The sequence below is a fragment of the Coturnix japonica genome, chromosome 2, assembly GCF_001577835.2.
Source record: "Coturnix japonica isolate 7356 chromosome 2, Coturnix japonica 2.1, whole genome shotgun sequence".
Taxonomy (NCBI): Eukaryota; Metazoa; Chordata; class Aves; order Galliformes; family Phasianidae; genus Coturnix; species Coturnix japonica.
The window spans coordinates 116,276,527-116,303,299 of NC_029517.1; the positions used below are offsets into that span (position 1 = coordinate 116,276,527).

A 26,773-nucleotide genomic window follows, 5' to 3' on the forward strand; every position below is an offset into this window, starting at 1 on the left:
TTTCCTTATCCTCTGTGATCACATTCCCAGCCTCATCCAGTAAAGAATGGAGATTCTCCTTTGTCCTCCTCTTACAGTTGATGTACTCGTAAAAGAGTTTCTTTTTTGTTTTCACCCCAGTGGCCAGCTTAGATTCAAGCTGGACTTTTGCCTCTCTGATTTTCCCTCTACACATCTTAACAGCCTCTTTGTAGTCATTCTGAGTTGCTCTTCCCTCCTTCCACAGGTGGTAGATTCTCTTTTTCTCCCACAACCTTAAGAACAGTTCCCTATTCATCCACGTCGGTCTTCTTCCCCACCAACTCATTTTGCGGCTCAGGGGGACCGCCTGCTCCTGCGCCTTTAAGAATTCCTTCTTTAAGAACGACCAGCCATCTTGGACCCCTTTGTTCACTAAGACTGAACACCAGGGGACTGCTCCTACTAGTCTTCTGAACAAATCAAAGTCTGCCCTCTGGAAGTCTAAGGTGGCAGTTTTGCTATTCTCCCTCCATGCTCCACCTAGAATTGAGAACTCTACCATTTCATGGTCACTCTTTCCAAGACAGCCCCCAACCTCCACATCTCCCTCCACACCTTCCATGTTACATCCTCCTCCATCACAAGGGCACAAGACCATGGGTTCTTACAAGCACGTCCCTCTCCTGCAAGCACTGGGTCGCTACGCACCGACTTTGTGTTAGCGACCCCAGTTACACACCCATCCCCCTTCATACCTAGTTTAAAGCCCTCTGAATGAATCTGCCCAACTCTCAGCCTAAGATCCTTTTTGAACGGTGGGAGAAGCCACTCCTATCAGTCTCTAGCCGGTCCAGTCTCCTGCAGACAGAGCCAAGGTCAAAGAACCCAAACCCCTGCCGAGCACACCAAGCTCGGAGCCAGGTATTAATCCACTGGCCCATTATATTAAGTCCCTCATTATTCCCTATAGCTGGAGGGATAGAGGAGAACACAACTTGCACTCCTGACCCCTTTACCTGTCTCCCCAAGGCTCTGAAATCCTTTTTCAGAGTCCTTAGGGAAGTTCTGTGTAAATTATCACTACCAACCTGAAACAACAACAGAGGATAGTAATCAGTGGGCCGGACTAGGGAAGGAAGTTTCTTCTTTACATCCTTTACTGTCTGGGCCTCCTCAGTATTTCTGGCAGCAGCCTTGGCTAAGCAGACGACTTACCAGCACTGATACAGTAAGTCACGAGCTGCACGGACCCTGACCCCTCCTGTCCGTCTCTGGTGGGCAGCGACGCGTCGCTGTCCTCCCTGTGCCCGTTTAAATCTCCCGCCGTTGCCAGGCAACGCCCACGAGAGCTGCCGGGCCGCTCCTCTACCCGGGGGTTCCCTGCGTGAAGGAGCCGCCCGAGATCCCCCTTGAAGCACGCGGTCAGTCGCTGCTGATCGGTCCGGGACAGCTCCGAGTCAGGCGACTTCGGCGATCAAAAGTTATAAACCTAACTGTACAAGAGGCGTAGATTACTCTTCTACTGACCTGCACTATGGAGCCTGAGAACAACAGAATTAATATTCTAATTATGCAAACAAACTTCAGACAAGCAACACGTTCTTTTTGAGGTATCACGTTTATATAGGCAGTATTTCTATCATATGTACTTCAAGGTACAACCTTTAAAGTAAATCTTTTAAAAATGAGTGAACAATAAATAAATTTCCAAAAACATTCTTTAAAAAAAAAACATGTTCTTTAATTTGTCATTAAGACAAGAATTGCATTTTTAAACACCTATGAGATGCTGTAAGCTAGACATTAAAAGACTACATTTAAGACACTTTATTGAATAATTAAGATGTTAGTAAGTGCTTAGCTACTATGTGACAGGTAAAACAAGACAAACTGTTTTAAAATATTCACTTTTTTTCAAAGAGGAAAAATATACTGAATTAAGATATATACATGTAAAGTTACCTTGATAAGCAAAACTACATCAAATTAGACTTCCAAGATGTCAGTACTTAAGAAGAAAGGAGAAAGGAATGCAAGAAAGGACTTGCATGCCTTACAAATTTAGAGTCTCTTTAAATTTCTTTTGCTTTGGGCACTTCCCGGAGGAGCATCTTTTTTGTTCTTCTGTTTTGCTGTTAAACTATTACATTCTTTAGAGCCATGGAAAGCATGAAGACATAAAATACAGAACTCAAACGCGCAGGCCTCTCTGCTACATAGCCCCCATTTCTTTACCAACTGATACTTTGCAGGATATTGACATCTCGGACAGGGTTTTAAAGCTTCATCAGTGAACAGAGTTTTAGCAACCTGTAGGAAAATGAAGGAGAGAAAAGTTAGCTCTCATGAGTGTGAATTTTCTTAGAACTGAAAGTGACAAATTTCTTGGCTACCTACTTTTATGTATTCTTCCCTTCTACTGGTTGACTGAGGAACAGAATTGCATCTTCTGGGTGTAAGTTCAGTGTAAGACGGTGGTGTTTGCAGTACAGGAGTTCTGGCTTGAGCTTGAACTGGCCTTAGAGCAGATCTGTTGAGAACATTAAGTCTTGTGGCAGCATCTTCAGCTTTCAATAGGTATTCCTGTTAAAGTTGATAATTATAAGGGGAGGGTGAGAAGGAAGCAAATCAGAGCTTTATTTTTGTTACTTAAGTTTTTTCCCTTACAACAACACATTAGAAACAGAATATGTACAGTGCATGGATTTCCATTAAACGTTTGTTTAATGTAAAGAGGCAAGATAGGAACCACTAAAAACAAAGCCCCATGAATAGGGTAAACAATCCAACAGTCTTCAGAACTTCATTACCCTCTATTGGTCCTTGTGTTTCTGAAACACAATTCATCTCAATGGCAATTGCAAATCTACCAAACAAATTCTGTCTCAGATAAAGCAATATTACACTGAAGCACTGTGTGCACACATGTGTATTTAAGTTAATTACACATTTAATTTCTAAAAACCTCTTAAGAACCATCTGTTTCTCCCTCTGATAGGCACAAGTACACCACGAAGAAGCCTAGATACTATCAGTCCCGAAAAATAATTGGGAAGTAGTGCAGAATTCTAATGGACTGCAGACTAGAGTGAAATGAGAAATACCATGATATAGAGGTATCAGAAGGTATTTTAAATACCCCAAGCTAGAATCACTTGATGAAAATATGCTTAGGGTGTAGGGGGAAGGAAATCACACAGTTTAAACACAACTATTCAAACTAGGACCACATGAAAAGAAATAAAATCAAAGTGATGACATTCTCATGTTAGTGTGCTAGAATTGCTGCTATCATACAATTATAGAATTACCCAGGTTGGAAAAGATCTTGAAGATCATCAGGTCCAACCACAGCCTAACCATAGTACCCTAACTCTAACAACCCTCTGCTAAGTCATATCCCTGAGCACCACATCCAAACAGCTCTTAAACACATCCAGGGATGGCAAAAGTCTACTGCCCCCTCTGTCTCAAATACTTTAACACTTGGAAATAAACAAACAACTGAAAACATTACCTTTGAGACAAAGCTTACCTCAGCTTCTTCTTTCAGCTGTTTCATGTATGATTTTCTCCTCCTGTCTGCACTTTTATCTTGTACAATGATTTCACGCCAGTTTTTGCTTACTTTCCAAATGCTGGAACAAACAAATGAAAAATCACCCACTCTCACAACTCTTCAGGGTGTGACAGAAAACAATATATGTACCTTGTTAAGATTTTCACATACTACTTTTGTAATTTTATAGACTACTGCTGTGTACTACAGAAGACCACTGTATTGTCATAAAACAAGCTTCATAATCCGCACCATTGCACAGAACACATAGAAGAATCTATTGAATAACTGCAGGATAAACAGCATAGCACATCTTTGACTTGCCAAGTTAAATAAGTTTCTTCCCATTTAAGCCACTTAATTTTGCTCCTCGGCTTATATTTTTGAGCATTAAGTACTCTGAAAATACCTATGCCCTTACACTCCTACCCATTCCTTTAGTACTAACACATGACATTCTTAATTTCTTTGAATTAAATGATAACTTCTATTGATTTCAATCAAACCCAGAACATTAAGTAATATTTTTTGAGCTCCTCTGTCTTTGTGCTAAGAAATAACCGAGGAAATTAAATACGCAAGAAAAATGATTGGGAAAATTGTAATAAGAATAATTGACCTTCTAAGTTGAAAGAAAAAAAGTCTGCTTTAAAACTTACAAGTAGTGTGATAGTTTTAAGTTAGTCTGTCTCCCCTTTTATTTTTACTTCTAATTCCTATATACAAGGTATTATTAGAAATATACATAAATAACCGCTTGATTACTCATGACAATCCCCTTTTAGTTTTCCCTAAATTACACAAAAGAATATTGACAATTCCCATTATTCCAGAAATTACCCATATTTATATTCAAATATTTTCAAAATTTCATGGGATAGGGAGAGAGAAAGCAGAACAGCTGTAATACCTACCTGCATAGACTTTCCACTGTCAAAGCATCTAAAACAATAGCAAGAACATGTTTTAAATTTCTGTATTTTAATTCAGTTAAAATATCTAATTTTTCAAGGCCCATTTTCTTGCCAATAAGTCCAGCGAGAACATGTTCTAATGCAACTATTTGTGTTCCATCTGTATTCTTTGATACTTGGTCTGATCTTCGTCTTTGCAAGCAAATTTCATGGACTACTTGCAGAGCTGGAGTTCTTGAAAGATCTCCATAATTTACAGCTGAGTCTTCACTCATCTGCTCCTTTAAAGCTAATCCGTGGTCTTCTGCAACAAAGCTTCTTTCTTCCTCTAATGTATGTGCTGAATTAGGACTGCCATGATGGTCTTCTGCCTCCGACTGCGAACCCTGTTCCCGAAGAGTTGACAACCTTCTCACTCGTTCAATTTTTCTTGCCTTTTTTTTGCTATCCAGAGTTTTGGAACCTTCTTTGCGTTTTCGAAAGCTCTCTTGAAAAGAACCTTCATGATCAGACAGTGAGTCTCCCGATTTGTCCAGTTGAAGTGAATTATAGCCGCTATCCTCAGGTGTTGAAATATCTGGGTAACTTGCCAGCTTGACAGAGGGATTGTTTCCATCGGACAGTTCAAAGTTAAAGTTCTCTACAAGACTATCAATAGAAGTCAGGATCTTGCTATCATTGGCCTCGGGTAACACACTGTAAGTAGGAGTCTGAAGCAACCCTTCACTAACACTCACAAGGACACTCTCACTGAATTCATTAGTGTTACCAGCAGTAACATCCTTACCCTCAATTGGAGAAAAGCATTCTGTTTCCAGCAATGAGGGATCCTTGCATTTGGACTCATCTAGTGTAGAAGTCCTTTGTTGTGAAAAGGATAGTCGCCGTTTTGAGCAATCAGGACTAAAGCCCTCAGTTTCTGCAGTGCTATCTCTTAGGGTGTTACGACTTCCATCTTTCAAAGAGTCTGAAGCAGTTTGTGACAGTTTTTCTTCAGAGCTCAGAAAAGAAGAGAATAGTTTTTTCCTGTTGCTCCCTGAAGAACTAGCTTGTTTTTCACTACTTCCTTCAGCTGCACCGGCCTTAGATAAAAGCAGCCTCCTACGTAATGAGGAGCCTTTTCTACCCGTTTTCGGAGTCTCAAGAAAGTATGTACTCCTATTTGCTTCTCTTCTCTCTGATAAAGAGATAGAATTCATTTCATTTTCAATAGATGACACAGAACAGAGTTCGTCTCGATGAATATGGTCAGAATGCTCTTGTAGCAAAGATAAACTTGTTGCTCTCGGTGTTTCTCTATGTTCTACATCAGGATCTTTTAATGACTCACTGCATTTGCTGTCCAGAAATTCTGAAGTGAAGCGAGAGTCTTTAAAACTGGAGCATTTAAAACCACTGCTGGGAGACGTTAACCTATTTCTTTTAATAATATTGAGCGCTACTGAATGACTATCTGACATCTTCTGCTTTGCACTTTAACTCTGTAAATGAAGACAGCAGTGTTATTTCTGAAACAAACAACGGAAGTAATCACCAAAAGACACCCAGAATAGTAAAAATCTACTGTGTAAATCTACCAATACATGTTAAAAAAATATTTTCACTAGTCTTATTAGGAACAGTGCTTATATGTGAGTACAAAGATAAACTATAGTCAAGGATGTTGTTAGATAAAATACAACTTAAAATCATACTTTTAGTTAGCTAACTAATCTGACAACCTTCATCCAAGGAAAAATGCTTTAAATAAGCAGCACAGTAACAAGAATCACACTTATGCTGAAATCACAGAGAAAACTTCCCTTTCATTCCAACAGGATTGTGGAATTTTTTTGCTATTATTATTATTATTTAATCAGCTTTATGTTACTGGTTCTTGAAATCACTAAAAGCAGCCCTCAAGAACTAGCAGAAGGTCTGATAATAGATTAATTAATAAGAAAATACCTTTTTCATTAAAAAAGATTTGCCCTCTGGGTACAAAAACAAACTATGTATGCTTACCTGCCTTAGTATTTAAATGTTGTTTTTAAAGGTATGTGTTTTTGCACAGCTCTGTGGATAAACTAAGTGTTCTGAAGATTTACACTTTGGATATTGTCTATTGATTGTCTATACATCCTCTCACAATGTATGTAGAAAGTTCAGGAAGAACTTTGCAAGTACAAAAGTGTTTAAGAACTACTATATATTCTCCCCCATCCAAAAATAACAAATGCTGATGCATACACTTAAGTAATAATTGTAAGAATACAGAATGACTGATTTTTGCCATCCAATAACGTGAAGTTTCTTCACCTTGCCCCAAATCACAATAGATTGCTGCTTTATACACACAAGATATAATAGTCATAAAGGAGACATTGCAGACAATGCTATTATAAGGGTTGTTTCTCACAGGAAGAAAAAAAAGTCAAGAGCCTCAAAGTTTGAAGTGGCTGATTTCAGTGGGGTGTTGTTGGCCTCAAGACCTGGTACCTTGGAACAAAAAACTGGAATTCATCACTGAAAACAAAACTGGAATTTTTATAGGTGGCTTAAATAACAAGCATGAAAATATCACTATTCATATCACTGACACAGTCAGGACCTAAGCCACCAAATACAGCTGAGGCAAACTCAAACTCTTAGGGAAAGAAGGGGGAAAGAAATTATCCTGTGATGATCTAGGGTCAATTTTCAACCTATAATGAAGGCACTCTATAAGAGTTGCAATACAGAACATAACTTCATAGAATCACCAAGGTTGGAAAAAATCTCCAAGATCATCTAGTCCAATCATCAACCTACCACCAGTATTTCCACACTAAACCATGCTCCCCAGTACAACATCTGTACATTTCTTGAACACCTCCAGGGATGGTGACCCAACCACTATCCCAGGTAGCCTTTTTCAGCACCTGATCACTCTTTCAGAGAAGAAATTTTTCCTAATATCTAACTTGAACCTGCACTGGCACAACTTGAGGACATTTCCTCTTTCTTGTTGCTAGCAAAAAGAAAGAATAAGCCAACAACCACCTCACCACATCCTTTCAGGCAGTTGTAGAGAACAATGAGCTCTCCCTAGAACCTCCTCTTCTTCAGACTGAGTAACCCCAGTTCCCTCAGCCACTCCCCATAAGACTTGGGCTGCAGACCCCTCACAGCCTTTTTGCCCCTCTCTGAGCACCCTCCAAGACCTCAGTGTCCTTCTTGTAGTAGGGGGCACAAAACTTGCGTGTAGTACTCGATGTATGGCCTCACCAGTGCTGAGTACAGAGAGAAAAACACCTTCCTGGTCCTTCTGGCAGCTCTATTACTTACATAAGCCACTGGACTTCTTGGCTACCTGGGCGCACACCACTGGCTCATGTTCAGCCAAGTGCAACTAACACCCCAAGGTCCATCTCCTCTACACAACTATCCAGACATATTGCTTTGTTGTCTACAGTGAGTAGACTGCAATGCCAGTCCAGAGGACCGTGAAACTTGAGAACAGTCTGTGAGACCCTGACATAAAGGTCTGTGGAACCAGACTCATGGCAGTACAAAACAAGATATGTTTAAATCAAAGAATGCACCTAAATGAAAAGAATTTTTGCAGAAAAATTAGAATTAGAAGACAAATTTGGCCTGGTTATTTTCCCTTTCCCATATATCTCTACGAGTACATTATTTTCATCTTACTCTAGTACCTCACCTTTGCACCTGCTTTTCCTCATTGCTTTTTGCTCTTTCCTTGGATACACTCATTTAGCAAAATGAGAATGGAGGAAATTTGAAATACCACAACACAAAGTATATATTACGTTTTTAAGCAGCATAAAATTGCAGGGGAAAAAAAGGTTTTTACTGCTGTTGGGATGATCAGAACGGCAGAGTTAAAGCAGCGTTGAAACCTTAAGCAAAAGTGAAAACTACAATGTCAGTGAGCCAACGTCCAGCAGGAGGAGCCTCCGAGCTTCCTATATGGATTTTGCCTGTATACTAGTTATATTCATAAAAAATACTAGTTATATTCATAAAAGCTACCTCAAAAAACATTTTCAGACTCATTTACTGCTTTATAAGGCACTCTTATTTGATCTACCAGTTTTGATGTATAAAACCGAGAGTTTACTACTTCAGGATCTTGAAGTAATTGCTGGAAGTGTTAGGTTCCTTTTAGGCATCAGGAAACAGACAAGCGAGGAAGAACAGACTAGTCATATAGTAAGGACATATCAAGCTTGCTAGAGAAGAAGGAACAAAAGACATGCCTGTCCCTTCAATTTCTCTAATAGTTTTTTCCAATTCTGTAGTCTTCAAATTGGCCCACAAGTCAACAGCAAACTTTCTGGCAGTTTACAGAACAAAGAATTTCATGTTCATAGAGCCAAACTAAATAAGGGCAGCATTTGGACATTTGATTGAGAATAATATATGACACACCTAAGCTTAGAAAGCATTCTAAAATGGAGGAGGAAAGAATGCTGTTTACTGGAAAGCAATGTGAATGGCTTCTGTACCACAGATGAGTTCTAGAATGGAGCTACCCAAGCTTGATTCTAACTTACATTCCTTGGTAATGCACCCTGTACAAACCTGCCTCTAACAAAATATTTTCTACCCTTATTTGTCACTGTCCATCCTGTTAACCGAACAGATAAAGGTGAAGCTTTGGTAATACAGATCTACTTTATCAGATGTTTCATTAGAAATCATACTTGCAATAAAACTGACTTTATCTGAAGTCTCTAGTCTTAGAGCTCCCAGATCTAATGCCATCGATACCTTAGTTCAATCCTTTTTGTCAAATGGGGTTAACTTACCCTATTTGTGAGGCAATTGAAGATCCTCCACAGCAAATATACTGAATTCAAAGCACTATTTAATCCCTTACCGACAGCCTAAAGTGAGACAGGGCACGAGTAGAAAAGAGAGGTACAAAAGAAACGTTAATAAGAAGTGGGACGACAGCTGAGAAAGCTTCCCCTCTGTCTATACATGCTTTCACTGCCACATCCACCTACCAGCAATGAGGATAACTGATGCTACCTAGGGAGCAGTGTCGGGGTGAGGGGGCTCTCTCAGTCACCTGGACTGCTGGACACGAACACACAGCTTCACCTCCTTATCTAGCACACTGCTGGGCTGAAGAAACCGACCATAGAGGCCCCCACCACCGAGAACAGCCTGAGGAGGTCGGCGGGGCTGCCAAAGGAGATGAAAGGCGAGGCTGCCCTCCCTCCCGGCCAGCTGGCTGGGAAAGGCGGGGATCCTGCCGCCTCCACAGCTCGCCGCCCAGCTTCAGGGCCCGTTGCCCTTAGTGAGAAGCCGCTTCGCTTCTCTCCACCCACACCGGCTTCTCACGTGCGGCTGCAGCCGCTTTCCCTCGCTTGGGTTTGAACTGCCCGCCTTTACCAACCGCTCCGTTCTGCCACCCCAGTAGCGCAGCCCTAAGGCGAGAGCAGGGCGGGGGACGGCCTGAGGAGCGCTGCCTCCAAGGATGCGGACGGCACCATCTGGGCTCCGTGCTCTCATCGTACTTTATACTCCAGCTCGGCGGCTCCCGCCGCTCCCAGCCCTCCATAAAGCGCCCCGGTGCGGCCCCTCTGCCCGTCCCGTTCTGTCTCTCTCAGGAGCCGGGCTGAGGCGTTCCCGCTGCTCACAGCTTCTCAGAGTCGGGCGGGAGGCACCTTCAGCGGGTAGCCCGAGCCCTCACAGGTGGAACGTTGTCTGCACCAAGAGCTTAAAATCTGAGATGTAAGGGTGCTGATTAATTCATTTTAATTAGCTTATTTGTACCCGACAGCTCAGGAGCTAGATAATCATACAGAACTTCTGTTTTTTCTTTCATGGTTTACGCTTACGGCTCCACCAGAAACACTGTGAGATAAAACATGCTTTAAATCGTTGGGAGTAACTCCGAATGTAACGCCTCCACCCAGGGCAGAAAGATGGAGGTTCTCCGTGGTAACTAAGGCTGAGCAGGGCGGGCTCCATCCCCCCCAGAGCGGGGAAACGGGGCGTCTCGGTGTACGGGTAGTGCGACCGGAGGGTAACTGTAACGGGTAAAAACATTAGGGTTTTTGCGCTGGTTCCTCGTTCCATTTTAGAATGCGAATTAAAGAGTTTAGAAATGGAATCCAGGGTTTCCCAAAGTGCTTTCTGTAGCAGTTTCACGCCAGTCGGAAGAATTTCTCTTCAGGACCGGCGTTTATCAGCCCGTCGGAACGGGGCTATACCCCGAGGGAGGCGGCGTGAGGCACAGAAGTAATGGACGTTTAAAAAGACTCCATCCCACCGGGGAGCAGTTAAATGATGGATATAATCAAGATAATGAATGATTTTCTCGGGACAATCGATATATATTTTTTTCTCATGGGGTATAATTAGTAAGTAGGTTTTAAAGCATCACCTCGATGCTTTAATCATTTCGTCAAACCCGTTTTAAAATACAAAACGAGTGCGGGGAAAGATTATCGGCTTTACTTTAATTTCAGTGATTAGTTACTTGTGAGGTGTTAATTACTTTGTGTCCATCACCGGAGGAAGGGATCGTTCCGTTTTGGTTGGTTGATTTTTGCTCCCGGCAGCAGCTCCCACCTCGGAGGACCCGGGGCAGCGAACATCACTGCCGTGCACGTCCCGTTATTCTTACATGTGTTTTATTCCGGCACTAAGAAGTTACACTTAACTTTATTTTCGCACAGCAGCAAGACAAAGCCGATGAGCCGCCTAGAAATCCTTAGCACGTTGTTATTACTTCTAGCTTTCCCCAGGAGACGGTTGTTATTCGGCGTTCGGAAAGACGCATTTCCTCACATCAGGGAGATGTTATCTACAGAGCAGTATTTGTTATACGTTCTTACGTACCTGAGGACGTGCCATTACTCACACAGGGACGCCTAAGGGGCACCCAGCACTCGCCCAGCTGTAGGGCTGAGCCGGTGACTGACAGCACCGCGGCTTGCCAGTTTGTTTCAATGCGGGAATACATGGCACAGACCGCAGGGTACCGAGATTTAGTTACCAGCGCCAGGCTCAGCTCACTAGCGCTTCCAACTCTCACTCCCCCAAGGCTCCATCAGCCGCTATCCGCTGTAAACCCGACACAGCGCCTTAAGGACGGCGATGCAGACCCGCCCCCTCCGGCTTTGCGTAGTGACGCCATCATTCGGCGCCGAGGGGACGGCGAGGAGTGTGGAGGTTGGTGCCGCTTTCGGCTTATCCCTGCCGGGTTGGTGGTGGTGGTAGATTCGGGGTGAGGGGGGAGTGGGGAAAGGGTCGACCAAGCCCCTGGGGGTCAGTGGGGAGGAGGCGTGGCTGGCGCTGAACCGAGGCGGGCTGGGGGGGGATCATTGAATCATAGGCTCATAGAATGAGCTGGGTTGGAAGGGACCTCAAGGATCATGTAGTTCCAACCCCCCTGCCTGGCAGGGCCACCAAACATACACATTTACTAGATCAGGTTGCCCAGGGCCCCGTCCAACCTGGCCTTGAACACCTCCAAGGATGGGGCATCCACAACCTCCATGGGCAGCCTGTTCTAGGACCTCACTGGTCTCCTAGTGAAGATCTTCCCCCTAATATCCAACCTAAGTCTACCCTCTTTCAGCTTAAATCCATTTCCCCTTGTCCTGGTATTATCAAGAAGGGGAGAAAAAATGCTTTCTTTCTCTGTATGGTCACAACCTTAAAACGTAGGTCTGCAGTAATACCTACATGTTAGGTGGGGGTTGCTAAAAAATGAATTGTTTGTGGAGTAGTTGTCTGATATTGTGAAGGAATGTTGGTGAACCTGAAGGCAAAAGGTTAGCGTGCCAGGACAAACAGAAGTCCTTTCCAATGTGTATCATCTTATGTAGCATATATTAAACAGAGCTTGAATATTTTTGTATTTATTTTAAAAGAACTTTTTCAATTTCTGTCAACTTTAGATGGAGATATTGAAATATTTGTGTAAGACAACAACAAAAAACATGTATTTTATTTGTTGTTTTTGCTTAGAACATGGATTCACAGAAGGACGTTCAGCCCCCAAAGCAGCAGCCAATGATTTACATTTGTGGAGGTAAAGAAAAGACATTAGTGGTATTCAATGCTCTAATAATGAGGAATGTGCAGTCATAGTGCCACAGAGTACAGAAATCTACATAACTGGGTTGTGGATCCTGATGATGCATTAAGCTTTATGCACTGATGCTCCCATATGCATGGATTACTTGTGGTTATTGATGTGGAAGTCGTTCACTAGAACCTCTGTTGCTGTGTGGGGGTCCTGCATCTCTAGAGGATGATAGCAGAACTTTTATATATTGCATCTTGGAGACAAAGTTTTTTTGGAAATAGTGTTGTCATTCAACTTTCACTAATGCACAGTTGTCAGATTTTCTCTACCTAAACATAAGTTAATAAAGTGAAAATTGGAGCTTTTGAGTAACCACTTTAAAAGCCTCAGAAAAATTTAGGCTTAAGAAAATAAACTTGGTGGCTCGGAGGGGCTGAGAGGAAGGTTTCATTAGTGGAGTGTGGAATGGTACAGTAATGTTTGGATACTTTTTAGCAATCTAAGTTTGCCAATTCTTTTTTTTTTTTTTTTCCTTAACAGTATCTTAATATAATTCAGTTACTTATTAAAATTCACTGCAATTATTTTCTGTTATGCTTTGTTTGCTAGTAAAAGGAATTAGACCATTGTTACATCTGAAAGCTATCTGTGCTTTAGATATGCTGCTTTTGTTCACTCATTGCTATTCTCCTTCTCCATCATATCAGAATGTCATACAGAAAATGAAATAAAGGCAAGAGATCCGATCAGATGCCGAGAGTGTGGGTACAGAATAATGTACAAGAAAAGAACAAAAAGATGTATCCTTTTACAAAGGCAGTCGAATGCATTTGGGAAGCTGTGGGGCAAGCTGTGTAAGAAAATTGACTTCAGATTTATGCATTCCCTCTTTTTGTTCTCCTTGACCCCTTTCCTCCCCTGATCTTTCCTTGAACTGCAACGCATTTTTCTTTAACTGCACAATTCCAGTGGTGGTTTTTGATGCCCGGTGATTTGACCTGAAGATACATCAATTTTATACTTCAGTTTAATATTTCTGGCAACTTTGCTCTGTAAATCCATTGGTGTATAAATGCATAGTTTAGTGGTTTAAGATATTAAAATATTAAACTTCACTGTGATACTACTTGCCATACCATCTCAATTCTGTCTATACTACTTTTAGAAATGGGTTTCTTCCTTAAACTTTAGTCAGAATGTGCAGCATTCTGTTAAATTCATTGGTATTATATTCATTTTTGAGTTAAGTGTTAACCTTGTTTTCACAGCTCACACCTAAGCCTTACCTGTGTTTCAGCTCTTCAGTGTTTTTTGGACTCCTGTGAACTGCATAAGATAATCTTGGTTTGAATAAATCCCAGTGAAGACATATTGAAAGTCACGCAAAATCAGGTCTGAAATTTGGATTTGAACTCGACAGGACCCAAATCAGGATAAAAATAAATGTGTAAATAGAGATTCTCAGGCTGTTTTGTGACCTTGCTTGTACTCACTAAAATAAGTAGGTCTACAGTATAAAGAAACCTTGGATAAGGTAAAACTGAAATAACGTCATTTTGCTTTTCGGATGATTTCTCATGAGTCTGTATTAAGAAGTGGTTGCCGTTTTGTACTGATAAGCCCAAACTTTTTGCATCCATTTTCCTGTTCAGAACATTTATATTCAGAATATTTAATACTAAAATACCCATAGCGCCAATTTGTCTTAAAAAACACTGCTGCTTTGTGTGTGGTGCTAATTTAGCCTGATTAAATGCTTGCAAATCCAAATTTTGTTTCCAGTGCTGATGAGGCTGTTGAAAGACAAACATGTCATTTCACTGTTATCTGTACAGTATGATACCACTATTAGGGGGTGTGCTGGCTGCTGCAGAAAGCAACAGGGATGGGTTTTAGTGGGCCCAAGGTTGTGGGCAGTGGTGAGGCTCAGGGCACTTGGAAGAGCGTCGGACTGGATTTAGACTGGATGAAATACTACACTGAAAGCTGATGTTTTATGGAAGCTCAAACTCAACGGCTGTATTTCTGAAGGGAATACCCTCTCTGAAGTCAAATCATTTTTAAGAACCATTTTATGGAAATTATATTTAATAAAATATAAATTAAAGCAGTGTTATATGTTCCTAATAGTCAGAACGTTGGAGAGCTGCAGCTCGAGCGACCCCGCGCTGACAGGGCCGGCCGAGCCCCTCAGCTATTCACTCACTACGCGGCGCTCCTTCGCCATCGCTCCGCTGTGCATGCGCGGGCAAGGCGGGCGTCCACGGCGGAGGTGAAGGCTGTTAGGAGCGCGGTAGGTGGGTGTCAGGGCCGTCGTGTAACTCCGTGTCCTCCACAGAGCCGGCGGGGCTCTGCGGCTCCTCGCAAGGGGTTGGCTGTGTGGTTTCTTGCGGCTTCTCCGTCTATTACCTCCCCACAGCGCCGCCGGCCGCCATGTTGTACATAGCAACGGCTGCTATGTTGCCATTGCTGCCTCTCGGTAGATCTCCGTGAAGAAGAAATCGTGGCATCAGGTCATCAGGCAGTAGTTCTGCTGCAATTAGTACCTTGTAGCATTAAAACACGGCTATTCCTTAAATTAGCATTGCTCTAGCCCCCAGAGATTTATTTTTCTTTTAATGTTTAGTGATGAGTGATGCGTCAATAATGTATTTGCTGGACCAAGGAACTACTAAAACATATCAAATACCTATTGGTCATCTCGACTACAAGTTCATTGAAAAATGTACGGATGTTCCATACCTGGAAAAGATTCTCAAGGTGCTAAGGTAAACGTTATCTTTAATGAACTTCATTACTAATTGTATTCCCATTCTATCTCTCTTGAACCTCTTTGTAGTTTTCGTATTTAAAACCTTGAAATTAAGATGCACTGTGAAAGTAATTGTGGTAAAAGCGTCCAGATGATTAAATGAAGAGTTAGAAATTCAAGTCCACAGTGGATCTGTGTCTGTATGTCTGCTGGAAAATGGTTAACTGAGATTTTCTGATCAAAATCAAGAGGTGATAGATTTCAGTTAGAACAGGAAAATAACACTCTATAGTCACTGCATACAGACAAGTATGGATGTTTGTGGGGAATGCAGCGTAATTTAGTTCCCCTGTGTAACTTGCTTATGTGTTCATTTTAAAGGTCTGGTGAAGAGGGATGTTATCCTGACCTGATGTTGTTTTGTGAAAAGCGTATCGAGCATTTAGCTCCAGGGAGCAGAGTTCTCAGAAAGGATAAGCCAGCAGCCACAGCAGCTGATTTTACAGCTGAGGAATGGGAAACAATTAATGGTGAACTGATGGTACTGTATGACTCTAGTTCATTGTGGTCAGTAATGTAACCTCTTTGTTTGGTCAGTCTTGACTGATTGTTCAACCTCATTTTGTGCTTAAGTAGAACACGATTATTTGATTAAATGAGGAAATGATAGGAGGGTTCTGTTGTGGTTTTCTTTGTTAATATTTATTGAGATAATGCTAATTACTCTTTAATACCCATCATAACTCTACAGAACATATTTGTATATTATTATTCATTCGAAAAAGCTCAAAACAATTGCAAACTGCGTATAGAGAATGCACTTTTCACAATCTTTTCATGAAAGAGCAGATCATTTTTTCCATACTGTTCAGTATGGAACATACTGAAGATCTCTTTGCAACTGAAAATATTGAAGAAGTCTAAGTGGGCATAAGCATTTTAGATTATATTATTTTAGCCAAAAAACCAGAATCTCTAGTAGTGTCATTCCTTAGTAGCACCCCTTGCCTGTGATAAAAAATCCAGATGTATATATAACAGAAACACAGAATCACAGAACTGTAGGGGCTAGAAGGGAACCATCAGAGATCATCAGGTCCAGCCCACATGCCAAAGCTACAAGCTGCAAAGGTAGGTGTTCAGACAGGACTTGAATATCTCCAGAGGAGGAGAATCCACAACCTCCCTGGGCAGCCTGTTCCTGTGCTCCATCAGCCTCACTGTGAAGAATTTGTTTTGCATGTTGGTGTAGAACTTTTATGCTCCAGTTTGTGGCTATCTGCCCTTGTCCTGTTCCCACAGACCACTGGAAAGAGGTTGGCCATGTCCCTTTGACTCCCACACTTAAGATATTTATGAACATTAGTAAGATCAACTCTGAGTCTTCTTTTCTCAAGGCTGAACAGACACAGGCTGCTCAGCCTTTCCTCATTGGGGAAATCCTCCAGGCCAGTTATCATCTTTGTAGCCCTCTGCTGGACTCTCTCTAGGAGATCCCTGTCTTTTTTGTACTGGAGAGCCCAGACCTGGACAGAGCATTCCAGGTGAGGCGTGACCAGGACAGAGCAGAGGGGGAGATTCACCTCCCTTGACCTGCTGGCCATGCTCCTTAAATAATGAAGTGATGCTTTTTATGGCCCAGAAATTAACATGCTATGAATTGAATTATGTAGGAAAAGATAAAGCAGCAAAACTAATCTTACGAGAAATTAAGCGTATCTATTTTTAATTAGAATCTATGAAAAAACAGGTGAATGCTTTTTGTTGCTTTGTAAATGTAGAAGGTCAGTTGGAGGCAATTTTGTTCATAGCATGTTCTAATCAAATCATTCTCTTTCTTCTTGAGACTAATTGTTTCCTGTCTTTTAAGGGTGATTCTCCAAGTGCTTCTGAATGATTAAAAGCACTTCTATTTTTTGCATATTTCTCTTTATAATGGTTACCATTTTGAGGCTCTAAATGATGATAAAGGAATGTGCACTTGTGCTGTGTTCATCATTAGGTTTTCTTGAATTGACAATGTTATGAATAGAAATAACCCTTTAAACTTAAGGAACTTAAGCTTATGTTTAAGGTTTTAAAGCTTGATTTTAAGCTTTATTTTTAATCTTCATCTTAATTGCTTTTCCTCACGAAGAGCTTTGCATTGTAAGGATAGTTGCAGGGTCATTTTAGACTATGATGTGTATCTGTTGTACAGCTTTAAGGTACGGAGTCTTACTTATTTTCAGAGCTGGGTGGCAGAAATGAATGAAGATGATAATAAACCACAGTTTTTGAAAAGAGGCACACTGCATGAAGGACAGGATAACTTGCCTCCCATTCGTTGTTCCAGCAGCTGTCTCCCCACTTTCCAGGTATCTTCAGTTTTCTCAAACATTACTTTTACAAAAGTATGTTAATTATGTCTATCCAAAATCAGCAAATTCAGATTTTAAGAACTTCTATTCATTGAACCTCTCTCTTACTAGATGTATTTTGTTAACCAGAAAATAAAACTCTTTAAAGTGTCTCGTAAGAGACCAGTGCTTAAACAAAACTGCCTCTTTCATACTAACATGCATCTTGTAATTATCTTTTAGTCTTGATCAAGTGTTAATTTCTGAAGCAAATCTTAAACACCCTTTTCTGTACCTGTACATTTCAGGGTAGTGTTAAAGAGTATATGCTAGGTTTATTTGGGAGGTTTTCTTTTTACTGGTGTGGAATCATGGAATGTATTTTCCACAGATGAATGAAGAGTGAGCTTTATAACAGGATTTCCCTCTCTTACCTGATACAGAAGTTTCTGTATTCATAATCATGTTTCTGTTTCACGCTGCCTTGGATTTTGAGGTTACATCTATACAGAGAAATAAAAGAGGATCGGGAACACAGCTTGATTATTTCTGTTTCTAATTGTCCACACTGCTTAAATATTAGTGTTGCTCACTTTTTCCAGGGCAGAACTAAACCATGTTCTAGAAGTATGGGCTTAGAAGTATTCACTTCCATAAAACAGTGTGGATGAGATTTCAGCAGATGTAGTTTCTTTGCCAAACACAGTACTACAGTGCAGGGCATGCAGCACACATTCCAAGTTTTGTTTTAGGAAACTCCTCTGTGATGTTATCTATACAGCCCTCATATTATTTTGGATATTCCAAATTGAAAAAGAATATTGGTTAGCTGGCTCAGAATAGTAACTTATATCACAAGGGACCTACAAGAGATCCAAGGCCAAGTTTTTGCATCTGAACTAAGTCCAATCTATGCATCATTTTTTGGTCCAGAAATTATTTACTGAGCCAAAGACCCTGTGGGATCCATGCATTGAGAGTTCTAGCAAGAAACATGACTGTGGAAGAGGACTTTTTCAGTCTTCTGCCTATAACACCAAGTACCAGAGAAAAGTTGGCAGAGCATGCAAACATAACCTGTTCGTGAGAGGCTCTTGGATGAGAACAAAAGAGGAATTCCAGACTCTCCTGGAGCCATGAAACCATGTTACATTGACCTCAAGAGTGTGAGACCTAGAATTTTAAGGATTTTTGAATTTTTGAGTCAACATTTCTGCTTTATTCCATTAAAGGACACACTGTAGTTCTCTTGCTGTATTAAAATTGCATTTGTGTGTAATATGTCATGAGTTTAACTATGTGCTCATTTAAGCCAGGTACTTCTTAGTTTGAAAAGGTATTTGAAAAGTTCAAAGTTTGTGACATAGCCCAGATTGTATACGCAATGATGTTGTTTTCCAGGAAGCCATATTTAGGGTTACCTTCTCCAAACGTGTATTAATCAATCACTAAATGTGTTTGTCATTTTGTCGAGCTTCTTGAACAACTGAGAACATTATGTGTAATTCTGAAGTCACATACTATAAAAGCTTATGTAACCTCGTACTACAGAGAGCTGCAGGTGTTTATAGGAAGGCACACATTTGTGTTATGTAAACTGAGGTGCTTATATTCAACTGCAGAAGTATTTCCTTGTAACAGTGTCACCACTGATAAAGCCAGTTTTAAAGGTTGCTGCTGCTGCTTTCTTTGGTTCAGTTTATTGTGTGCTCACTTGCGCTGGTACAGATGTTTAGGGGTTGCACTGTATCAGATGCAACAATCAGATTGTTTGAACCCACATAGTTGTAAATCTGTAATCCTACATAAATTACATAGGTCTAACTTGGTGAGAGATGGATTGCAAAGTAAGAGAGGGGTTGAACAAACAGCAGAGAGTACATGGGAATATTTTGAACTGGCTGTTCCACAATGGAAACCTGTTTGGAACCACACCTTGTTGAATGTTGGAGTCAACAAGCAGGGAGAGACGTATCAGAAACAGGCTGACAAAAGTGGAAGAGATGCCAAAGGTGACTGCTATGGAAATATGTTCCATTGGGATAGGAGATAGGTTGCAATACAAGCCAGCTGAGTCAGTTATTGGGATGGATTGTTGAAGGATAAATTATTCTAAGAATAAATTCTAGGCAAGGCAAATACCTGTGGTGGACCTTGTCAAAAGGCAAGAATGAGTGTAAATGATGTTGGAAATTAGCTCAGTTGGAATGTATCAAAGAAGTACAAAGATGCTATCTAGAAGTCAAAGCAAATGTTCATTTTATGCTTGTTTGGAAGCCTGCAGGGGCTGCGAGAAACTGTGTGTTGCATTCTCTTGGGAATGGCAAGCCTAAAATGAGGTTAGTGATTCAATCTCAGTGTTAAACATCTCATTACAAAGCTGGGCTTTCCCAAGAGTAAATAAAGTTCTTTGCTGTGTTGAAAGTATTTAGCTGGAAGCTTGCAATTCAGTATACGTTTTAGAAAGAGCAGTGTCCTGTAAGAAATCTTTTATCCAGTGCCTCTGTAATGTGTAACAGAGCAGTGCAGAGAAAGCTACACGAAATAAGTATTCATGGCTGTGCTGACATTTGTCACGTCAGTGTTAATTAGTAGGGATATATATTACAGAAATTAAAAAAAGACTGAGTTTCATCTTTTGGAAATGATCTCATTGGCTGGCTCTTTCTTTTTCAGAATGAGAAGTTCCAAAACAAGCAAAGAAATAAGAAAAACGTACCACGGGATTACAGTGAATGGGATAAGTTATGTCAAATCCTTTATATCTTAATCTTTAATAACTCTTGTTTATTCATTTTATAATGAAACACAGTGGTTTGCCTTATTTTTTAAAGTATTGTCCAGGAACACATTATTAAGGTTATCTTTTCAGGAAGCTAAAGTACATCAATGAAATTTGGGTTCTTCATAACAGTTCTGTTAAACTGGAAATGATGCACTGTGGTGCTACCAACTGAAAGCAAGTTAGTCTGTATTGCTTCTATCCAAGTAGTGTGAAGAATTATGGGTCAACAGAAAATACAAATAAAATGTAATTTTGTTTAATATTTCTTCTTTTCTTTTTCCAACGTTCAAAATATAAAGTCTATGGAGTTACTATAAAGTGGGGAATTAAAGATAGCTTAATTTATCAAGTTTTCAAAATAAAATAATGGTGATGCATCACAGATTGATGCCCCCAAATTGCTGAATATGAAGGAAATATACACCATAGCAGCTTCCCTGCAGCTCTTTAAATGGTGCTGCAGAATCACAGAATCGTAGAATCAGACTGAAAATACGGGCATTTCCAGTGCTCTTGGTGGGGAGCTTAATCTGGAGACAGTGAGGTGAGTGATGAAAGTTCTTAATATTTCACTCTGCTGACACAAAACTCTACAGAAACCCTGACTGCTTAAAACCTGCATGTAGTTTGTTGCCATGGAGTCATAGAATTGCTCAGGTTGGAAAAGACCTTAAAAATCATTGAGTCCAACCACAACTTAGCCATAGGACCCTAACTAACAACCCTCCACTAAATCATGTCCCTGAGCACCACATCCAAACGGTTTTTAAACACATCCAGGGATGATGACTCAACAACCTCCTTGGGGAACCTATTCCAGTGCTTAACAACCCTTTATGTAGAGATGTTTTTCCTGATACCCAACCTAAACTTGCCCTGGCGCAACTTGAGGCCATTTCCCCTCATCCTGTCACCAATGAGAAGAGACCAACCCCGCTCTCACTGTAAGCACCTTTCAGATATTGGAATAGAGCAATCAGGTCTCCCCTCAGCCTCCTTTTCCCCACACTAAGCAGACCCAGTTCCTTATGAGGACTTCCTCCTAGAGCATATTCTCCAAGCCCTTGTCATGCATATGTGCTCCAGAAATTGTGGCCTTCCTGCTCAAATGTGGTTAAATGAGCAGGTTATCAAAATAACTTCTGCAACAATTTATTCTTTCATCCCTTTTTACTCTATATCATTTGAAGTAATCGCTTTTTAATGTTACTTCAATTTTATGTATGTGCTCAATCTTTCTCCATTAGCATACTGATAATAGTGGATTTTCCTGTATAGTATATAGGAAATACTTTGGATAATGTGGATGTATGCATCTGTGTGGATATGTATGTATGTATATTTGTATGCATGTATATACACATAAGTACAGGAGAAACAAACAATAACAAAAGCAAAGGAGGTAAGACTAAACGTCTTTTACCTAACAAGTAATGAATAATTGATCATTGCCTTTATGCCTGCTTAGCTTTGGTTTGCAATGGAAGTATAGCATTCTGTTCTAAAAATAGAGGGTTTCTGTTCTGCAACATTGTTGTATTTGTTATTTGTATTAACTGAAGGTTCGATGTGGAAAAAGAGTGCTCTAAAATTGATGAAAGCAGTGAAGAAAATAACTCAAGAGCAAGATTCTCCGTTAAACCAAGTCTACCTCTAATTGAAAAGAAAATCAACACAACTGGTAATGTCCTAGAAGCATATATATATATATATATATATATATATATATATATATATTTTTTTTTCTTTGATTGTAATACTCTGTTGTTAAATGTGAATACAAATCAATTTGTATTATAGAGATGACTTTTTCAGCTCCTAGAGATGCTAAAATTTCATGTTTCAAATATAAAATATAATAATTCAAAATAATTCAAAATAATTCAAATATAAAAGTTTAATGTTCATGTTTAAAAGTTCATGTTTCAAATATAATATCTTAGTCTTAATAATTGCATAAAAGATTTTATTGTGTTCAGGTTGGGAGAGCTAAGTAAAAATATAAAGCGCACTTCTGCTACTATAATCCAGTGCTAGAGGTTACCCAATAACCATCATCTTGTATTCAGAATTTTATGCATTATCAGATGAATCTAGGTTGTTATTATAGAAATTATATGGCAATTTTGTCTTTTTATAATCCATGTTCTTTTAAAAATAATACAAGGAATATAACACTCAAAGTGTTTTAGCTGACAGTATTTTGATTGTATCTATGCAAAGTGGTGGTTGTAACAAGTATCAGTATTTTCTTATAGGCATGACAGAGAAAGAGAAGATCTTTTTTGCTACTCGAGAAAAAGAAAAGGGCAATGAAGCGTTTGCCAGTGGAGATTATGTGGAAGCAGTGACATATTACACTCGGTGAGTCAAGGGTGTGTTCCTTCATTTTAATAGCTCTTACCTGTGAGTATTATTTTGAAAGCCTTAGTGACAATTAGATTATTTTCAACGGGGTGAAATGATTTTACAGAAGAATCCTTATAGTGCTGCTGCATCCTGATACTAACTCTATTTTCAAGAAGATAAATCAGAAAGGAGTAGGTGAATAGTGATGGGACACAAATTTGCAGGTGTCACAAAGTTATTCAGACTTTTCAAAACAGTTGAGATTCAAGAGCAGATGGACAAAAATTATTAAAATAATAAAGAATGTCTTGAGAAAACAGACTATTTAGAAATTAATTTGAAGTAATTATAATGTATGATTATCACAGCTTTTTGTTTAAAAAAACTGACTTAATAACCTGTGCCTAAAAGAAAGAAAAATAATTGTGTACAACATAACTGTAATTAGTATCAGTCCACAAGAAAAGCCTTAGTTTCATCTGGAACAGAATTGTTTTCTCCAGAGTGTCTGGCAGGACGCTGCATTTTGGTTCTAGGAGAAGAACCATGCTGATAACACACCAATGTTTATAGCTGCTGCTAAGCAATGTTGTACAGAGCCAAGGCCATTCTCATCAAAGGGCCCACAGAGCTGGGAGGGAACAGAATGAGAACAGCTGGCTTTTAATTTGTTCTTTCTTTTACCAGAGGCACTACTGCTGCCTCATTGCAGCAAGTGACTCAGCTCCCACTTCTCCTTGAGCTGGGTTGCAGAGTGAGCACAGGACAGGTCTTCAGTAATATTGCCCAGCGAGGTGGTGGAGTCACCACCCCTGGCAGTGATCAAGAGGTGTCCAAATGTGGAGCTACGAGATGTGGTTTAGTAGCTTGTGGTAGCAATGGTTATGGTTGGACTAGATGATGTTGGTCCTTTCCAACCTTGTGATTTTATGATTCTATGATTCTGACAGGCCAAAGGAATATTCCATGCCATATAACATCAAGCAGAAGGTGTTTTGAAGGGGATGGGAGCTCATCTCGTTCTCTTCTACACATGGGCTGACTGGGTGTGGGTTGGGAGGTGGTGAACAATTGCTAGTGCATCACTTGTTATATACATATATATAGACATGTATATATATATGTCATAATTATTATCCTGTTCTCTGTCTTAGTAATTAGTTTTATATTCGTTTTTAAATTAGTGTTTAGCCCATGAGTTTTACTTTATTTTTCTGGATTCCCTTCCCCATCCTGCTGGGAAGGGAGGGGGGAGAGAACAGCTGTGTGGTGCACAGTCGCCTGCTGGGTTAAAGCACAACTCATGTAGGCACTGAATTAATAATAATAATAATAATAATAATAATAATAATAATAATAATAATAATAATAATAATAATAATAATAATAATAATAATAATAATAATAATATCTTGCCTTTATTAGTACTGTATTGTATTTCAATTCCAGGAATTTGCGTTTGCTGTTATATTGTTGTTTTTGAGCTCACTGTGAAGTCTGTCAGCTTTTTTCTCTGGTTTGTTAAAACCTTTCTTGACTGGAGTTCAGCCCTCCGCTCCATTAGAGACTGTTCTCCGTGCAACTGTGTATCAGCAAGGAACTTCCTGGGAGTGCCTTCTCTTCCATATTAGACACTGCTGCATTGAATTGTGTATGTCCTGGAGGGAGGCCTCTAGTAACTGGTTGCTAGTTGGACTTTATACATCTTGACACAGTTCTTTGAGCTCAACAGACCAGTTAGTTTTCTTTCTACCTTATAGGCCACTTAGGTAGTCCACATTTTACCTTTTTGGCCATGACAATATTGTTGCTGACTTCTAGAATCTTAAAATCTACTATGTCACAGCTGCTGCAGCCAAGGTGTCCAGGTGACCAAAAACACCAGTAACATCTTGGCCTGTAACAGAAACACTGTGGCTAGCAGGACTAATATGATTGTCTATTTGTATGAAGCACAAGTGAGACTGCATTTTGAATACTGTGTTCAGTTTTGGGCCCATCATTAAAAGAAGGGCATGGAGTTGCTTGAGCATGTGCAGTGAACAGCAGTGAAGCTAGTAAAGGGACTAGAAAACAGGACTTACACTCTCTCGTGACTTAGGAAATGGGATTATTCCATCTGGAGAAAAGGAGGGTGAGGGGAGACTTCATCACTCCCTACAACTACCTGAAAGGAGGTTGCAGTGAAGTGGGTGTTGGTCTCTTTTCTCAGGTGACAAGTGACAGGGCAAGAGGAAATGATCTCAAGGTGCAGAGAAGGTTTAGATTGGATGCTTTGAATAATTTATTCACAGAGAGGGTGAACAAGCATTAGAACAGGCTGCCCTACTGGTTTAATGATGAGACTAGTTAGGTAGGTCAGGCTGATGGTTGGATTTGGTGATCTTGAAGGTCTTTTTCTACCTAACTGATTCTATGATTTTTGATACTCTAAAGATATAATTTGACAGTATGGTTTGAATCTATATGGATGAGCAAGTCCCTAACCACTTTGATGAAATTAGTATCAGCATTAATGTTGTAATAGTAATGTTGTTCGTGGATTCCAAAAGTACATTGTTTCTATATTCAGACTTCCTAATGATGAGCCTAGCATGACCAATAATCTTTTGCAGGAGTATATCTGTACTACCCACTGCAGCTGCATATAATAACAAAGCTCAAGCAGAAATTAAACTTCAGGATTGGAACGGTGCTTTGCAGGATTGTGAGAAGGTGCTGGACATGGAACCTAGCAATGTAAAAGGTAGAGTTAAATATGTGTCTATGTATTATTTTATTTCTAGCAAATAAAATTGTTGTTTGTATGTGTTGCTTTCATTGAGTTGAGTTCCAAGTATGAGGAAGAAAGAAATTAGCTTCCCAAACTAATTTAACAGTATTTTGGGAGTCATGGAAGTTTTAAGCAGTCTGTTCTGTTGTTCTGTGATGGCCATTCCTATGCAACATTGTGGAGCTAACTTCTGTTTTTTATATAAGTACAAATCTCTTGTATTTGTGCAGTACATTGTTTACATAGTACCCATACTGAAGCATTTATTACCTTAAAAGCAACACGAAAACAATGGAAATTGCTGGTTTAATTCTTTCTTAAAGTAAAGGCTTGATTGAAGCTAACTGTATTTGCACATGAGGAGTGGACAAATTGAAAAAACATGAGATGATTCACAGTGAAGCTGGTGAGGGGTCTGGAACACAAGTCCTGTGAGGAGCAGTTGAGGGATCTTGGATTGTTCTGTCTGGAGAAGAGGAGGCTCAGAGGAGACCCTACTGCTCTCTACAACTGCCTGAAAGGAGGCTGTGGTGAGGCCTCTTCTCCTGTGTAAGTAGTGATAGGACAAGAGGCAACAACCTCAAGTTCTTCCGGGGAAGGTTCAGGTTGCGTATTAGGAAAAATTTCTTGTCCAAAAAAGCAGTCAGGCACTGGAATAAGCTGCCTGAGGAGATGATGGAGTCACCGTCTCTGGAGGTATTCAGGAAACATTTAGATGTTGTACTGAGGGACATGGCTTAGTTGGGAATATTGGTGGTAGGTGGACACTTGGACTGGATCATCTTGGAAGTCTTTTCCAGCCTTCATGATTCTATGATTCACAAGTCATGATTCCTATCTCAAAAGATGTCATGAAAATAGGTTGCTAAAAACTGTGAAGAGAATCAGTAATACACTCATTATGAATTAAATGAAGTAAACTTTACAAATTGTTCTACACTCACACTTCATATTTATAGAAAAATAATGAATTGTTATTCACTTTATGCTTTAATACTCTCTTTTCCTTCATAGCTCTGTTGCGCCGTGCCACTGTTTACAATCAGCTGAAGAATTACCAGGCAGCTATGAAGGATCTGAACACAGTATTATGCATTGAACCAGAAAATGCCGTAGCTAAGGTAAAGATAATTGACTTGCATATGACTCAAAAAAGGTTGTAAGCAGTTGTAGAATAGTGCTTATCAAAAAAACCCTTGCTTACTTTATGAATAGGGACCTAGGAAAGCAAGATGCTTTATTTGAAAGCTCAGTGTCAGGATGTGGTCCTTGCACATTGTCCTGCCCTGAGAATTTTCAGTACTAG

At 40.1% G+C, this 26,773-nt stretch overlaps 3 protein-coding genes across 8 annotated transcripts in view; 2 read left to right on the top strand and 1 right to left on the bottom strand.

Moving 5' to 3' along the window:
* Positions 1-1,374: 1,374 nt before the first annotated feature.
* Positions 1,375-9,953, bottom strand: FBXO43 (F-box protein 43). Its single transcript, XM_015856004.2, has 6 exons — positions 9,429-9,953; positions 9,228-9,305; positions 4,435-5,915; positions 3,497-3,599; positions 2,359-2,544; positions 1,375-2,271 (listed from the first exon to the last, which is right to left on the bottom strand). Exons 3-6 carry the CDS (start codon positions 5,892-5,894, stop codon positions 2,023-2,025), a joined length of 1,998 nt encoding a protein of 665 aa, XP_015711490.1. The 5' UTR covers positions 5,895-5,915; positions 9,228-9,305; positions 9,429-9,953; the 3' UTR covers positions 1,375-2,022.
* Positions 9,954-10,077: 124 nt separating this feature from the next.
* Positions 10,078-13,927, top strand: POLR2K (RNA polymerase II subunit K). 3 transcript variants are annotated; one of them, XM_032442819.1, is made up of 4 exons: positions 10,078-10,161; positions 12,409-12,472; positions 13,177-13,269; positions 13,439-13,927. In XM_032442819.1, exons 2-4 carry the CDS (start codon positions 12,412-12,414, stop codon positions 13,459-13,461), a joined length of 177 nt encoding a protein of 58 aa, XP_032298710.1. In that variant the 5' UTR covers positions 10,078-10,161; positions 12,409-12,411; the 3' UTR covers positions 13,462-13,927. The 3 variants fall into 3 exon arrangements, with proteins under 3 accessions (XP_032298710.1, XP_015711491.2, XP_015711492.1); XM_015856005.2 differs by lacking the exon at positions 10,078-10,161 and adding an exon at positions 11,513-11,607; XM_015856006.2 differs by lacking the exon at positions 10,078-10,161 and adding an exon at positions 11,532-11,638.
* Positions 13,928-14,678: 751 nt separating this feature from the next.
* The window catches only part of SPAG1 (sperm associated antigen 1), a 34,950-nt gene continuing 22,855 nt past the window's right edge, over positions 14,679-26,773 (top strand). Inside the window, exons 1-9 of one of the 4 annotated variants that reach the window (XM_015855994.2) lie at positions 14,679-14,766; positions 15,096-15,237; positions 15,603-15,762; positions 17,453-17,578; positions 20,237-20,304; positions 21,908-22,026; positions 22,604-22,709; positions 25,310-25,440; positions 26,482-26,588. In XM_015855994.2, coding sequence (XP_015711480.1) covers positions 15,098-15,237; positions 15,603-15,762; positions 17,453-17,578; positions 20,237-20,304; positions 21,908-22,026; positions 22,604-22,709; positions 25,310-25,440; positions 26,482-26,588 — 957 coding nt within the window. In that variant the 5' untranslated portion in view covers positions 14,679-14,766; positions 15,096-15,097. The other 3 variants (XM_015855995.2, XM_015855996.2, XM_015855997.2) reach the window with 3 other exon arrangements.

What these genes read in the sequence shown, in the direction of transcription:
- POLR2K (XM_015856005.2), top strand. Translation starts at nt 11,533, where the DNA reads ATGCAGACCCGCCCCCTCCGGCTTTGCGTAGTGACGCCATCATTCGGC. An exon ending in GGACGGCGAGGAGTGTGGAG is followed by an intron (nt 11,608 to 12,408) that starts GTTGGTGCCGCT and finishes GTTTTTGCTTAG; the next exon opens with AACATGGATTCACAGAAGGA. An exon ending in AATGATTTACATTTGTGGAG is followed by an intron (nt 12,473 to 13,176) that starts GTAAAGAAAAGA and finishes CCATCATATCAG; the next exon opens with AATGTCATACAGAAAATGAA.
- FBXO43 (XM_015856004.2), bottom strand. Translation starts at nt 5,894, where the DNA reads ATGTCAGATAGTCATTCAGTAGCGCTCAATATTATTAAAAGAAATAGG. An exon ending in AGCTGAAAGAAGAAGCTGAG is followed by an intron (nt 2,545 to 3,496) that starts GTAAGCTTTGTC and finishes CAACTTTAACAG; the next exon opens with GAATACCTATTGAAAGCTGA. An exon ending in GAAGGGAAGAATACATAAAA is followed by an intron (nt 2,272 to 2,358) that starts GTAGGTAGCCAA and finishes ATTTTCCTACAG; the next exon opens with GTTGCTAAAACTCTGTTCAC.